Consider the following 17,281-nt stretch of genomic DNA (forward strand, 5'->3'; position numbering starts at 1 on the left):
CACTTGCACAAAGATCATGATTGTTCTTCCAGTACAAAAGGGGTGGAGTAAGCGCTTCCCCTATATTATGACCGTATGCATCACTCTCCACTCTGCTACATTCACATGTCCTTTACAACTTCCTCCCATATTAGATTAACACTTACGGGGAGAGTGCCCTTTAATTGAGATTGCCGATGATTAGTGGTGTGCAGCCGGCGCAGACGGTACAGTGATACCAATGACTGTGTTGCTGGGATCGCTGTGACACGGTGAAGATGATAATTACCCAAGCTCGTTTACTAATAAACCTCAGTCATAAAACAAAGGGCGACCTTCCCAGTCAAGTGTGTGTTCAATGTCAACCCTGAGTCAACGTCCGGCTATCAATATACACAAACCTAAACATCATAAATATTATAATATATAGATCAGGGGTGGGGAAACTTTTTTCTGCCAAGGGCCATTTGGATATTCATAACATCATTCGCGGGCCCTGCCTTAAATGAATGCTGGACGAACGCTCATCCGGACGACAGCTATCCTCCCCCCCCCCCATATACTCGCACGGTCAGAACATTTTTCCGATAGGGAGAGGGGAATAAGTCGCTACCAGGCTCCGCTTATCTCCTGCCAGAATAAGGGAGTGGGGATGTTGAAATCCAACATGCCCGATCCATCTTTCTCCCGAGATCTTCCGTCAGGGGAGACCCAAATACACATTAGATAGCTGTCCAGTCCCCTTAATAGGCGGCCTCAGCTGACTTTTATCTAATGTATATGGGCACCTTTGTATTGCCAGTCTTAAAACTTCCCCATGCGGTGCCAGTCGCAGTCTCTCAGTAGCACCACTGACAATGCTTTCCATAAGAACACCAGTGTCAGTCAGCGCTACCCCCTCTACACAACGCCAATCACAACGTGTACCCAAAGCAGGATTTCCAGTAGATAACTGCTTATAGCTGCCGTTACAGTGCCCACAGGGAGTGGCACTCCGCTTTTGATACTATCACATACATCTACACAGATACGAATAGCTATTCAAGCTTTAAAGTGTAAATAAGCTTTAAAAAAAACAACAACTTTGTTGACATGTCATAATGACACGTTAGAAGTTTTGATCAGTGGGAGGTCCTAGCGCTTAGACCTCCACCGATCTCTAAAACAAAGTGACAGAAGCGATCAGGTGAGCGCTGTTCCGCTTAGTTTCTGACCGGCTTTCCTCGGATCGGTGTACGGGCTCAATAGAAAGTCTATGGATCCGTACACCGCTCGCTCGGCTTTCCGAAGAAAGCCAATTAGAAACTAAGCAATCAGAGGAGCGCTTCTGTCGCTTTGTTTTAGCAATAAGCGCTCGCACCCCCACAGATCAAAACTTCTGACATGTCAAAAGTTTTATAAAAGTTTAGATACCCTTAAAAAAAAAAAAAAAAAAATGAGATGTAGGAACTTAGTCCCACACCTGTTACCTGTGTAAGAGACCAAAGGTAACCCAGAAACAGCTGATTTGAATATTGAAGAGTTCATCCATCAGAGACTCACATTTCAGGGTAATTTTTTGGATCATAGGGGCAACAAAGTAACGATATTGTAAGCCATGATGTGTGTGCCTGCTGATAGGACAGCATGGAGTACACTTCCCATTGAAACCCTCTTTTTTTTAATAATGAATGTCCTTTATAGAAGATGAAACACGTAACATCTTACACAGCACAATGACAACATGCTCCAGAGGTCAGGGACGGATCACTGGCCTGAGATTAGCAGCCTCTGGGGGACAGAACAGAGGACTCGGCACAGCGTCTGCAACCTGCAGTTATATAAAAGGCGAGGAGACGTCGTCGATGTACCGCCACTCGGAATCAAACTCCGGTTCACACCAATGTTTTAAAAAAATAAAAACATTCAGAAAAGACTGTCAAAAATAAAACCGTAATTCATAAAAGTGACAGGTTCATGATTGAAAGACACCACAGACTCAAAGTCTCGTGATCAGACCACCGCCTCACAGCGCCATTGGGAATTGTACTACAGTACAACCCTGGTGCATGGCGGCCTGACCGAAGCAGCACTTGAGTGAAGTCACTTCCTATGACCTTATATCCTCGTGGTGGCTTGCCCATCTACAATGGGGTGCAGCGCCTCCAACTGGGCGAGTATGGCGGAGATGTGCGGCCTTTCCGGATGGTTTACCACCATCATGGAGTACAGCAGTGACTGCAATCCTAGGGAGTACCTGGAGGAAAAATAAAATGGAAATTTAAAAAAAAAAAATCCACCCTAGAATCACCTGCTGAGACCAAATATCTTCCTATTGGTAACATTCGCAGTATTACCTGTTATTATCAGGAATTGAGATATTGTTCTGGACAGCAAGAGCAACGCTGTCTCCCTTCTGGAAAATCATGTCGTAGGGGCCCTCCCCGAACATCATGGAGTACAGCACACAGCCAAGAGACTGGGAGAAAGCAAGACGTGAAGATTACATTGTGTCCCAGACCTGCGAGTAATCAGTAAATGCAGAGCAGAGAAGACGACGTCCTACCCAGATATCGGTCCGCTCGTCAATCACACAGTCACTGCTCACATTGAAGAGCTCCGGTGCCCGGTAGGAAATGGTGCATCGCTGGGCGGCCCAATCCTAGTGGACAAAAAACGGTGGAAAACACTACATCTCCCTGAATGCATGACCGCACAGCACGCTCTGTACAGACACTGAACACGCAGAGGGTAAAAGGGGTTATCCAGTTCTTTCAAATTGATGGCCTATCCATAGATCGGTGGGGGTGCGACGCTCAGCACCCCCACTGATCAACTGCTTGAAGGGGCCACGGCACTCCGGTAAGCGTGCATTCCCTTCATTGTTTAGTAGCGGCTTTGCCTTGCAGCTCTCTTCAGCTCAGTCCCAATCAAGTAAAGGAAACAGAGTTTTAATAGCAGACCCAGCCGCTACTAAAAGTGCGGCGCCTGGTAAACAATAAGGGGGACGCAGCAGTCGGAGCGCCACAGCCTCTTCAAAGCGGATTGGCGGGGGAGCCGATAGAACCAGATAACACCTCTTAAATTATAAGTGCAGCTTGGGAGCTTAAAGGAGGCAAGTGAACTTTGCATGCAGCTCTGGATGTGACTGGAGTATTAAGATTAGCATGAAGTCAGGATCCGTACAAGCAGCGCATTTGCAAACGTACTTGGCATTATGTGTAGACTGTAAAATGAAGCTTATAAGAACTATGTTTTATAACTTCTCATACCTGCACAGCCATTGCCTGCCTGGTTCCATTCACCTCGATACGGGCATGGTTCATCGAGCCCAGATCCATCAGAAGAGGCCGATCGTCATCCGCTAGTAACACATTTGTAGGTTTCAGGTCCCTAAAATAAATTAGGAACAGGACCAAGTGGATGATAAAGATTAAAGGTAACCCGTCATCCGTTTTCACCCCGTAAAGTGGTCCCACCATGTTCTAGGTCATGTAAAAACCTTTCTTGCCCCCAGTTGTGCAGCATAACTTATAAAAGAAAGTTTAAAAATCTCCTGCACCGTATGCAAATGAGGCCTGAAGTGTCCACTGGGCGTATACTCTGCTTGGATGTGTCTTACCCAAACCCAGGACTAACCCAAACCATCTTTCCTTGATGGACGTCTCCTGCATCATCCACACTCTTCTCCAAATATCACTCTTGCGCCGTACGGCAGTGAACCGGCGCCTGCACATTTGGAACTCCCTGTTATCGGCAGAGACTTCAACTCCCTCGTGCAAATGCGTGACTCCAATTTACGTCCTGGCAATTCCGCCGCCGAAGCCTCGGACGTTGAACTCAGATGAGGAATCGGCGCATGCGTTGGTTCACTGCCGTACGCCGGTACCGTAAGATTTGGAGAAGAGTGTAAATGATGCAGAAAGCGCCATCCACATCAATCAAGGAAAGATGGCTTTTGGTAGCACTGAAAACTCTGGACACTTCTGAGTGGAGTATACGCCCAGCGGACACGTCACGCCTCATTTGCATACGGCGCAGGACATTTGTAAACTTTTTTTTTTACAAGGTATCTCTCTTAGGCCCCGTGCACATGACCATACTTTTAGATCAAAATACAGTTCCATTCATTTCTATGGCGCACGGACACCTTCCCGTATATTTACGGGAAGGTGTCCAGGCCATAGAAATCATCCGTAAAAAATAGGACATGTCCCATTTTTGGGATTTTACAGACCGTGCTCCCATACATATAGTGGGAGCACGGCCCGCAAATACGGGTGACTGTCCGCGGCCGGCCTTGCCCGTAATCACAGTCTATGATTACGGGCACGGTCGTGTGCATGAGGCCTTACTGAACAAGTCGCCGTGTTTGATACAATCGCGTAATGGAAGGGTTTTGAGCGTCACATCGAGGTTTCCATTTCTTATACCGGTCTAAGTGGAATCAGAAGGAACGGATATTTGGAAAATGATGAATCCAACGCAACTAAAACAAAATCGCCACGATCCCTACGTTCTCCGTTTCAGGTACATGTTATGTTTAAGGGCCTGTTCACACCAGCGTTGGCTTTCCGTTCCGGGTTTCCGCTGGGTGAACACCGCAACGGAAAGTCAAAACTGAAACCACAGCTTCCGTTCCCTTCACTCTTGAGATCAATGGTGACGGAAATATTGCGAATGGTTTCCGTTCGTCACCGTTCCGGCAGGTTTCCGTTTTAGAGACGGAATCAATAGCGCAGTCGACTCCGCTATGGATTCCGTCGGTCATCAGTTGTCCAGTAGTGGACAACCCCTTTAAGATTAAAAAAAACGAAATGTGTGGAGGTTCGCTGAGTATACGGTATGTGTATTTGGGTTCTGACTTTCCGTCACCGTTACCTGTGTGCATAGCCCTGGTCATGAATGGCTTTCAGCCCCAAACATATGCCATGAAGAATATACAGGATCTTCTCTTCAGACAGGAACGCATTCTTATCTCGCAGAGATTCCACCTCGTTCCACAATGTTCCCCTCTGAGAAAAAAAAAAACAAACAACAATCGCTGGTTATAGAGAAACCAAACATGACAGTTCAACGCAAAGAACGTGGGTCTTAATAACGGCTGGAGGACCACCCGCTGTACACCCACATATGCCAGGCTTTACGCAGCGCCCGCTTAAGTTTACGTCCGTTTTTCTGCTGGGAACGGTGTCACCCAAAGCAGCTCCAACACCCGGATCGGGCTGTAAGAGACCCTGATGACATCATCGAGACCTGATTAGTTCAGGTCTCGATCACGTGATCGCCGTGACAAACAATCACGGCGCTTACAGGAAAAGTTGCCGCAACAAACTTTCCCAGAGTCCGCGCTGTATAAAATCCTCGCTCTCCTCCCGTTTTCGGTCACGGTGAGATCAGAGGAGGAAGGAAAACTTTGAAACAGTGCAGACATACAATTGGCTTAAATGAATGTATTAACCCATTCTTGCCTGCCGGTGCGCACCATTTAACATGCTCCGAGGGCACTGCCTGCTCCTGTGGCCAATACCATCAACCCAACCCCGTAACGTGACAGCGAGCAGACGTATTACTACCTGGTCTCTAAACCTGCTGTGCATATTGGATGTATGTCGGCAAATTCCACCAATTTCAGACGGGAACGGCTGACCCTCAATGTGTATCGCAGCGTCCCGACTCTTTCAGCGACGTCACACATTGGATAACGTCTGCGTATTTGGCATCGCAATGCACGATGGAATCAAAATTATTTTTGGCCTAAATATTATTTATGAAGTCAACTACCCTAAAACGCTTTTATTCAGTTACGGTGAATAATGAACATCGGGGGGAGATTTACAAAAGGAAAATTCGCCAGAATTCGGGCTCAAAATTTTTAGGTGTTTTAGACAATTTTTGCACCTTCCGCTACAGTTTTGAATAGTAACTAGAAAAAAGGGCGTGGCTAAGAGTGGTCGTAAAATGCGCCAGATTTATTAACGGCGTGCGTTCTTTTGGTGCAAAAGCGTCAGAGAAGAAAAGCAAAAACCCCTTGAGGCGTCACCAGGGGCACGAAGAAATCCGTGCAGATTGTGTGTGAAATGACTATTTACTCATCTGTTTTTCTTGCTTCACTTGCTCTGATCTTGTACGGACATCGTCTTACACACGGTCTTATACTCCAGTCACATCCAATGCTGCATTCAGAATTCTGCTGGTTCCCGGTTACCGGAGAGCTGTGTATTGTGGGATTTTAGATGACAGTCACACGGCTTAGAGCCTAGAGGGGTGAAGCAAAGCCGCTGTCTGTTCCCCGAAAGCAACCAGCAGAATTTTGAAAGCAGCTTCGGATGTGAATGGAGAAAACAACAAGAAATAACCCAAAATGAACACAAAATCAGTAAAGCAAAAATGTAGATTACTGACCATTTTATCTACGTCCTGAAAGCTGAACTGGTTAAGAGGTCTACACTTATTTGTTCTGAAGAAATCTGGTCCCTGAGAGAAGATTTTGGGGACTGGACTACTTCTTGTCCTGGAACAAAGTATGTGAACCCCTTTAACCTCTCTATCCTGGATTTTGCATGTTATCTGGCAGCTATTGGGCTCCTACAGGTTATAAATTGTGGTCACAATTTGTTGTTATAAGCGATTACGAAAACCCACGTGGCAAAACAAACACGCGCTACCACGCCCGCAGTCCTCCATGGGAAAACGGCAAACATTACAGATTCCAGAGCGTCGCTGCTGTGTTTACCTTCACGAAGGGGAGGAGCAGCCAGGCCTCCCACTTGGGCCCCTTCTCCATCATGCAGTGCCCCTCCAGACGCAGAATATTGGGGTGATTGAATAAACGATGCATCTCCACCTCATGCAGAGTTTCTTTCCGATCTTCCCGGTCATGGCATAATATGCGTTTGAGGGCGTAAAACCGCCCGTCATGGATCCCTTCAACCAGATCTACATAGCTGAATCCCCTGAAAAAAAAATCAAATATTTGCCAATACCCTATCCAATCACAGGGCAGCTCTCATATAGCTGCTGTTTCTTATGGGGGTGGGCGTGATCTTGAGCAGCTCCAAAGGAGTCCCATATATTTGGATCTGCTTCAATGAGGAAAACAGTGAGAGTCCGATAAAAAGTACAAGACTGCCCCCTAGTGATGCAACAACAAAAGTGCAGTTATGGACAAGTATTGTACATACAACAAACTGCGATATCTGTGCTATGGATCCTAATAAAGGCAATCACTGATATTGAGCAGTAATCGATACATTAATTATGCCCAACGTACTACGAGTTTATGTTTTAACCCCTTAATGACCAGCCTATTTTAGACCTTAATGACCAAGCCATTTTTTACGTTTTTCCATCGTCGCATTCCAAGAGCTATAACCTTTTTATTTTTGCTTCGACATAGCTGTATAAGGTCTTGTTTTTTGCGGGACAAGTTGTACTTTTTAATAGCACCATTTTGGGGGACATATTTATTGATTAACTTTTATTAACTTTTTTGGGGGGGGGGGGGGGGGAAATAGAAAAAAACCTGAAATTTTCGCCACACATTTTCGCGTCTTAAATCAACGGCATTTACCGTGTGATATAAATAACACAATAACTTTATTCAGCGGGTTGTTGCGATTGCAACGATACCAAATTTGTATAGATTTTGTATGTTTTACTACTTTTACACAGGAAAAACTCATTTTTTTCAAAATTATTTGTTTTTGTGTCTCCATGTTTGAAGAGCCGTGACGTTTTTATTTTTTCGCCGATGCGGTCGTATGAGGGCTTTTTTTTTTGCGGGAAGACTTGTTTTTATTGGTACCATTTTGGAGTAGATGCGACTTTTTGATCACTTTTTATCTAATTTTTTTAAGTCAGGATTCACAGAAAACAGCAATTTTTCCATAGTTTTTTATTAAATTATTTACAGCGTTCACCGTGCGGGTTAAATAATGTAATAGATTTATAGTCGGGGTCGTTACGGACGCGGCGATACCAAATATGTGTAACTTTTTTACTTTATTTTGTTTTTTAATAGTAAAGCATTTTGTAAGGGGAAAAGCTGGGTTTTTCATTTTTTTTCACATTTTTTTTAAAATTAACTTTATTAAACTTTTTTTTTACTTTTTTACTAGTCCCACTAGGGGACTATAATATGCGATTCTGCAATCGCTATTATAATACACTGCAATACTTCTGTATTGCAGTGTATTACTGCCTGTCCGTTTAAAACGGACAGGCATCTGCTAGGTCATACCTCCGGCATGATCTAGCAGGCATTCGCTCCAGGCAGACCTGGGGGCCTTTATTAGGCCCCCGGCTGCCATTAGAGACACAGACACTCTGCGATCGTATCGCCGGGTGTCGGTGGGAGAGAGAGGGAGCTCCCTCCCTCTCTCCAAAACCACTCAGATGCGGTGCTCGCTATTGCGCACTGCATCTGAAGGGTTAAACGGGTGAGATCGATACTAATATCGATCTCACCCGGCAGAGCAGGGATGCCCCCAGCCCTCAGCTACCTCTGGTAGCTGAGAGCAGGGAGATTTGACAGTTCCCTGCTCTGTTTACTTTATCCTAATGCAGCGACGTAAAAAGGCGTATGCATCAGAATAAAGCCCGTTAGTGGCCGCCGTTAAAAGGCGTATTGGCGGTCACTAACGGGTTAATGGCCCTCACGTTGTAGAAGTGCCATCGTTTGCCTTGAGAACAGTTACATGTATACAGACCTGCAAATTTAAAGGGGTTGTCCACTTTGGACTGATGCTGACGGGTCACCCCTTCCCCCAACGCACTTATTACTATGGGAAATACTCTGCAAGTTCTTCGTCGTTGCAGGAAAAAGCGAAGTGCTGAACATTAGCTGTTAAAATCAATAGTCGTCTGAGGATGGCAATGATGTAAGGGGTCGTCCATTTTTGTTCACCAGAGGATCTCACAACTTAACCGTTATTTGACCCTCGGATATGACACTTAGACGGTTTCCTGCATTGCATCATTGGAGGTCTGTGAGTTGAGACCCTCCACGGACTTCTAGAATGAAAGATTCGCAGCACAATTCCATTTCCAAATCTCCCGCGTGTTGATTGCATAGGAAGGAATGACACTGTAAGGCCTTGTTCACACAGAACTAAAAAAACGAACGTGTAAACGCTAGCGTTTTTGCAAAGTGCTTTTTAAAGTACAGGCGTTTTTGACGCATTTTGGGCGCGTAATTAGGACTCCCATTGACTATGGGAATTAGGCGCGTTTTACGTGCCAGTAATTGACCTGATGCTCTTTTTTTTTTTTTAAACATGGGTGTGTAATAAAAACACGTCGTATGCACTACAATATAATACGTTTTCCCATTGATTTCTATGGGAAGCTTAAAGCATACGTTGTTTTTTTCCAGAGTGTAAAACGCGTCAAAACCGCATCGAATACACACCTTGTGAACAAGGCCTAAGGGTCCTATGAAACGGGCAGATATTCTTTCATGAACCAGCGCCGAGTGATGATTTAGCGAGTCGTTTGCGTCTGAAAGACGTCCTATTACACATGACAATAGTCGATAAAGATTTTCGCAGTTCAGTCGTTACTGCGATCGTTGCTCGTTCGCCCCACACATTACCTCTGACCTGCTAACGACTGGAAAATTTCCGATTAGACGCGGGGACAAGGTTGCGGCAAACGAAAATCTTTCGCTCAGGTAGATGTGGCCGATCCACAGAAACCTAATGATTAATTGTTCGTCGTTTGACCGTTGCGCGCTGTTACACGTGGCAATTATCTCTTACGTTCAAAACGATTATACAAAAATTTGTACGATAATCAGTCCGTCTAAGGGTCTGCTCACATCTGCGTCAGGGTTTCCGTTATTCTGCTCCGTCATAGGAGCAGAACAACAAAAATACCGAAGGCGCCGGATCCGTCGTATGACTGACACCAAAGGAGCCTCACGCAACCATTGGTTTTCACGGGTTCAGTCGCGTGTCCATCATTTTTTACGGTGAGTTGATTTGCATACTCCAATTTGGAAGCAGCGGCAACGGACCTCACTGAATGCCCACAGCAGCGTCGTACCTGTACCCAGCACAACCGCTTCAGGTAAGTGCATGACCCGCCATACGAGGCCCCGCGATTCTTTTTCCGCCTTCTAACTATAAAGTAGTGCACCAAACAGCGCTGTTTTGTCCGGCAAAAGCGATGGCATCAGTGACGGAGCCTCGGACGCAGATGTGAACATACTTGAATGCACACGACATCTTCATTCATTCAATCCGAGCACCGGCAACCTAGCCTAGAGATGTGGCATCACCGGGTTATGGGGAAGGGGCCCAGCCATCAGTGGGACACTGCGGCTCCTTCATTCTGTGGGTGTCCAGGCTCACAGACCCCCCCCCCCCCCCAGGAATAAATATCAGAAGATAGAGAAAGGTGAACATAGAAGTTACTGCGGAGATGCTACAGTGGAAATCAGAAGATGTGAACTGCCCCTGAAGATTTACTTACCCCTCCCCCAGCTTTTGTATAAAGAGGTAACGCTTGTTTTCAATGGTTATGACGCCTCGAGAGCAGATACAGAGAGTAGAACCCATTGCGGCTCATACATGCTGCTCACCCTGCGGAGGAAGAGAAATACAGGGTTATATACCAGAGACTCCTGAGCCGACATCCCGAGAATAAATCACATATGTCCGAGACGTCACAGGTTACAATGTATATATTATATATGTCCGAGACGTCACAGGCTACAATGTATATATTATATATGTCCGAGACGTCACAGGCTACAATGTATATATTATATATGTCCGAGACGTCACAGGTTACACTGTATATATTATATATGTCCGAGACGTCACGGGCTACAATGTATATATTATATATGTCCGAGACGTCACAGGCTACACTGTATATATTATATATGTCCGAGACGTCACAGGCTACACTGTATATATTATATATGTCCGAGACGTCACAGGTTACACTGTATATATTATATATGTCCGAGACGTCACAGGTTACAATGTATATATTATATATGTCCGAGACGTCACGGGCTACACTGTATATATTATATATGTCCGAGACGTCACAGGTTACAATGTATATATTATATATGTCCGAGACGTCACAGGCTACAATGTATATATTATATATGTCCGAGACGTCACAGGCTACACTGTATATATTATATATGTCCGAGACGTCACAGGTTACACTGTATATATTATATATGTCCGAGACGTCACAGGTTACAATGTATATATTATATATGTCCGAGACGTCACGGGCTACAATGTATATATTATATATGTCGGAGACGTCACAGGTTACAATGTATATATTATATATGTCCGAGACGTCACAGGCTACAATGTATATATTATATATGTCCGAGACGTCACAGGTTACACTGTATATATTATATATGTCCGAGACGTCACAGGTTACACTGTATATATTATATATGTCCGAGACGTCACAGGCTACAATGTATATATTATATATGTCCGAGACGTCACAGGCTACAATGTATATATTATATATGTCCGAGACGTCACAGGCTACAATGTATATATTATATATGTCCGAGACGTCACAGGTTACACTGTATATATTATATATGTCCGAGACGTCACAGGTTACACTGTATATATTATATATGTCCGAGACGTCACAGGCTACACTGTATATATTATATATGTCCGAGACGTCACAGGTTACACTGTATATATTATATATGTCCGAGACGTCACAGGTTACACTGTATATATTATATATGTCCGAGACGTCACAGGCTACACTGTATATATTATATATGTCCGAGACGTCACAGGCTACAATGTATATATTATATATGTCCGAGACGTCACAGGCTACACTGTATATATTATATATGTCCGAGACGTCACAGGTTACACTGTATATATTATATATGTCCGAGACGTCACAGGCTACAATGTATATATTATATATGTCCGAGACGTCACAGGCTACAATGTATATATTATATATGTCCGAGACGTCACAGGTTACACTGTATATATTATATATGTCCGAGACGTCACAGGTTACAATGTATATATTATATATGTCCGAGACGTCACAGGCTACAATGTATATATTATATATGTCCGAGACGTCACAGGCTACACTGTATATATTATATATGTCCGAGACGTCACAGGTTACACTGTATATATTATATATGTCCGAGACGTCACAGGCTACAATGTATATATTATATATGTCCGAGACGTCACAGGCTACAATGTATATATTATATATGTCCGAGACGTCACAGGCTACAATGTATATATTATATATGTCCGAGACGTCACAGGTTACACTGTATATATTATATATGTCCGAGACGTCACAGGCTACACTGTATATATTATATATGTCCGAGACGTCACAGGCTACAATGTATATATTATATATGTCCGAGACGTCACAGGTTACACTGTATATATTATATATGTCCGAGACGTCACAGGCTACAATGTATATATTATATATGTCCGAGACGTCACAGGCTACAATGTATATATTATATATGTCCGAGACGTCACAGGCTACACTGTATATATTATATATGTCCGAGACGTCACAGGTTACACTGTATATATTATATATGTCCGAGACGTCACAGGTTACAATGTATATATTATATATGTCCGAGACGTCACAGGTTACACTGTATATATTATATATGTCCGAGACGTCACAGGTTACACTGTATATATTATATATGTCCGAGACGTCACAGGCTACAATGTATATATTATATATGTCCGAGACGTCACAGGTTACAATGTATATATTATATATGTCCGAGACGTCACAGGCTACAATGTATATATTATATATATCCGAGACGTCACAGGTTACAATGTATATATTATATATGTCCGAGACGTCACAGGCTACAATGTATATATTATATATGTCCGAGACGTCACAGGTTACAATGTATATATTATATATGTCCGAGACGTCACAGGCTACACTGTATATATTATATATGTCCGAGACGTCACAGGCTACAATGTATATATTATATATGTCCGAGACGTCACAGGTTACACTGTATATATTATATATGTCCGAGACGTCACAGGCTACAATGTATATATTATATATGTCCGAGACGTCACAGGTTACACTGTATATATTATATATGTCCGAGACGTCACAGGTTACAATGTATATATTATATATGTCCGAGACGTCACAGGCTACACTGTATATATTATATATGTCCGAGACGTCACAGGCTACAATGTATATATTATATATGTCCGAGACGTCACAGGCTACACTGTATATATTATATATGTCCGAGACGTCACAGGCTACAATGTATATATTATATATGTCCGAGACGTCACAGGCTACACTGTATATATTATATATGTCCGAGACGTCACAGGCTACAATGTATATATTATATATGTCCGAGACGTCACAGGCTACACTGTATATATTATATATGTCCGAGACGTCACAGGCTACACTGTATATATTATATATGTCCGAGATGTCACAGGTTACATTATATATGTAATTGTCTTCTCTTAGGGATCGGTTCATACACAACATGCAGCCCCTGGTAGGACGGACAGTAGTCACAACGCAACAACATTCTGCAAATCTCTAATATACATTTTTCCTCAATTCATCACCATTTTCAAGGTCTCTGCTTGTAACGTGTCCATTCACTTACATGTAGAGGCTGAAACCCGTCCTGACCTTGTCCTGCTCACGCAGCTTGTTATCAGTGTCAGTAACAACAATCAGCTTAGAGTCATAACTGTTAGGACTTGTCCTACATACAACGGAATTGTTGCGAACATTTCTGCAGCAATTCCGTTGAAAAATGCAGGCATTCCGCTGCGGCAAAAACGCATTTCCTGCATCTTTTACTGCAGAAAATGGTGCGTATTTTGCTGTGTTTTTCTCAATGTTGGGGGATGGTGACATCTCCCCAGAAAAACGCAGCAATTCTGTCCACTTTTCGCAGCAGGAATTGACATGCTGCGGTCCGGAAAATACGCAACGCAGGTAACTATCTGTTCGGAATTTTTACACAGCGTAAAGTTAAATCTCATCCACTATGCGGCTACTGTATTATGCTGCGTTATTTCCATCCGAAATGCCGACCGGAAAAAACACACCAATTCCGCACCGTGTGGGCGAGCCCTTACACTGTAAAAAAAAAAAACAGCAGCTGTGTGAGCAGGACTAGGTCAGGACCCCCTCCTGGCCGGTGGTTCAGCTTCTAAATGAAAACAATGAATGTTTCCGGTGGCAGACAGGAAGCAGAGATGGTGAAAATGGTGAATAATTAAAAAACAAAGTCTATTAGAAAGTTGTATTTTTCAGATCAGTAAATATTATCGTGCCAATCTCTCCAGACAAGATCGGGACCTGGGTGTCCCGAGTGGGGAAATTCTCCCCCCTCCACATTCTAAGGATGAATTCAGACGAGCGCAAAACTCGTCCGTGTGCGGTGCGTGAAAATCACACTGACCCATTGATTTCGCACACGCAGGAGTTTTCACGCATCGAGTGTCAGTTGCGTAAACCTCACCATGTCGTATATTGGTGCGTTTTTCACGCAACTATGCGCCCATTCAGTCAACGGGTGTGTGAAAATCATGTACAACCCACAGATGCAGATCCGTGCGCGGTGCGTGATTTGCACATCAATTCCATTGAAAAATAAAAAGACGTGCTTTGCGAGTGCGTGAAAAACACATGCCACTCACAAAGCACAGATGCCACAACGCGACACACACGGACCAGATTTACGCGCGTATTTCACGCGCGGGAATCTGATACGCTCCTGTGAATGTAGCCTAAGGCTTTATTCAGACGAACGGGATATATGTCCGTGCAACATGTGTGATTTTCACGCGCGTCGCACGGACCTATATTAGTCTATGGGGCCGTGCGGACATGTCCGTGATTTTTACTCAGCGTGAGTCCGCTGAAAAAAAGTCACGACATGTCCGTTCTTTGGGCGTTTTGCGCGAATCACGCACCCATTGAAGTCAATGGGTGCGTGAAAACCACGCATGTCGCACAGAAGCACTTCCGTGCGAACTGCGTGATTCGCGCAACAGCTGTCAAAAGGATGAATGTAAACGGAAAAGCACCACGTGCTTTTCTGTTTACAAACATCCAAATGGAGTGTCATAATGATGGCGGCTGCGCGAAAATCACACAGCCGCGCATCATATGCGGAGGCCACACGGAGCTGTCAAGTGGCTTTTGCGCAGGCAAAACGCCGCGTTTTTGCGTGCGCAAAAACGCCACGCTCGTGTGAATCCAGCCTAAGGGTGAATTCACATGCGGCAGATTTGCTGGAGAAATTTCTGCGACTGAGAATCAGTTTCATATATCTATTTCTGCAGCAGGTGCAGGGACTTCTGCAAGTTTTATTCAGATAAACGTAACGTATTTTAATTTCTACAACAAAATCTGCCGCATGTGAACAATCCCTTATTAAAGCTTTATATAATAAGAACAGACAACCCCTTTAACACAGTGCCAAATGAACCGGAACCTGACCAGGGGGCAGAGACTTCATGTAGTAGTGCTGATGGCGTTTAGGGCTACATAGTGAGGTCTACAGCTGCCTCCTCTGGAGAAGGGGATGTCAAGTTGTGGGAACCACCTTAAAAGGGGTGTAGCTAGGCATGGCATGTGCCCAGTGCTGGGAAAAATGGATGCCAACAAGCCACTTTGCCTTTGCTGGGGTATTTACATCCAGCCTTTAGTATTTTTCACCAGGTGATATGGGGGGGTCCAACCCAGAAACAGCTGAGCGCTGGTCATCGGTGAGGGTCCCAGCGGTCGGGCCCCCACCGATCTATCTAGTGGGTGAAAAATGTTGAAGGCTGGAATACCCCTTTAAAGCCATGTTCACATTACATTTGCGATGTACGTTTAGCGCCAGGAAAGTAAATGTTTCCAAAGGGTTACATTAGCTCGACAGAGGTCAAGAGTGTCCTTTTGGCTTCAGTCCGGCCGGTATACGTCAGTATATCTAACAAAAAACAACGTATGGAATAGAATAGTAGATTACGCTATTCCATACAAAGGAATTCCGTAAGAAAACGCATACTGCTCGGTATACATTTTTTAAACAGGGGACCCTATGGGTAATGCATGGCACTGTATGGCATCCGTCAAGAGCTTGTCATGACATTTACGTTAAACGGATGCCATATTAGACTGTGGTGACAGATGCCGTACAGCGTCATCCATCACTCATAGGCTATTATGGCATCTGTTACGTAGACGCTTCATGTGAATGGGGCCTAAGGCAATGAATTGGATCTTTACCACAGGCGAGAACACTGACATCTATTACTTATCCTCTAAACCGGAAATCCAGGAGTAGAAAACCATATCAGGGATCACATAATGTCAGATTTATTTGACGTTTATTGATCCTGCAGGACGGCTATGGTCACACTGGCGTCGTGTATAACGGGAACCGCAACACACAGCCGGGTCAGTCACACAGCAGATTCCACCGGCGCCAGACGGACTCCATCGACTTACAAAGAAGTCTGCTGTATTCCGCCGAGGTGTCCGTCATTTTCCGAAAAAAATTATGGCGATGTGAACAAAGTCTTACCTGCTAATTAGATTATTTTGGTTGGTTATCCCTGCTCTATTAGGACACTGTGATCATCAGTGACTCCAGCTTAGCTGCATTGTCTGTTGGAAACGGAGGTAGGCTGAAATCCACCTTAGTCTATCCGCCATGCTTTACACTGCAGCTCTGCTTTTTCAGATTAGCTGCATTGTATAAACACAGTGCATGTAGAGCGGATTTGAATGAAATAAAAGGAAAAAAATTGTGCAACCAAAACCGCTTCTTAGTCACGCGTAGAATTTAATTGCAGTTTTTGGCGCTGCATGTACCGCACGTCTATGTGCATTGCTAAGAAACGCGCCAGTCATCAGTCACATGACAATGATCGTTATCTACCCCTAGACTAATATTCTTCATTTTGTATTTTTGCATATTTTCTATAACATTAATAACAGCAGAGATTCTGCAGATGAGATCTATATCCATACATACATACATACATACATAATAGATATGGCTGACGGTGGATCGGGCCCTTATACAGTCCAGGTCCCGGCCGCTCCATGAAAGTGCAGTACATACCGCTGTAATGGAGGCTCCGGCCGCTGGCGGGGCTCCTCTCCACCGGCTCAGCCCGGTGATGCCAACACAGCAGCTCCCGGCTCAGCCCGGAACCATAGCTGGAAACAATCAGCTGGAGGCGCTGGATGATGACGTCATGGAAACGCGCTTCCATCC

The 17,281-nt window shown here is 44.3% G+C and overlaps 1 protein-coding gene across 1 annotated transcript; it reads right to left on the reverse strand.

Annotated features, from left to right (window-relative positions):
- Positions 1-1,449: 1,449 nt before the first annotated feature.
- Positions 1,450-17,271, reverse strand: STK16 (serine/threonine kinase 16). The gene is made up of 8 exons (XM_075829168.1): positions 17,126-17,271; positions 10,435-10,544; positions 6,695-6,914; positions 4,840-4,973; positions 3,231-3,351; positions 2,525-2,620; positions 2,316-2,437; positions 1,450-2,215 (listed from the first exon to the last, which is right to left on the reverse strand). Exons 2-8 carry the CDS (start codon positions 10,518-10,520, stop codon positions 2,077-2,079), a joined length of 918 nt encoding a protein of 305 aa, XP_075685283.1. The 5' UTR covers positions 10,521-10,544; positions 17,126-17,271; the 3' UTR covers positions 1,450-2,076.
- Between the last annotated feature and the right edge of the window lie 10 nt (positions 17,272-17,281).

The sequence above is a fragment of the Rhinoderma darwinii genome, chromosome 6 (assembly GCF_050947455.1).
Source record: "Rhinoderma darwinii isolate aRhiDar2 chromosome 6, aRhiDar2.hap1, whole genome shotgun sequence".
Lineage (NCBI taxonomy): Eukaryota > Metazoa > Chordata > Amphibia > Anura > Rhinodermatidae > Rhinoderma > Rhinoderma darwinii.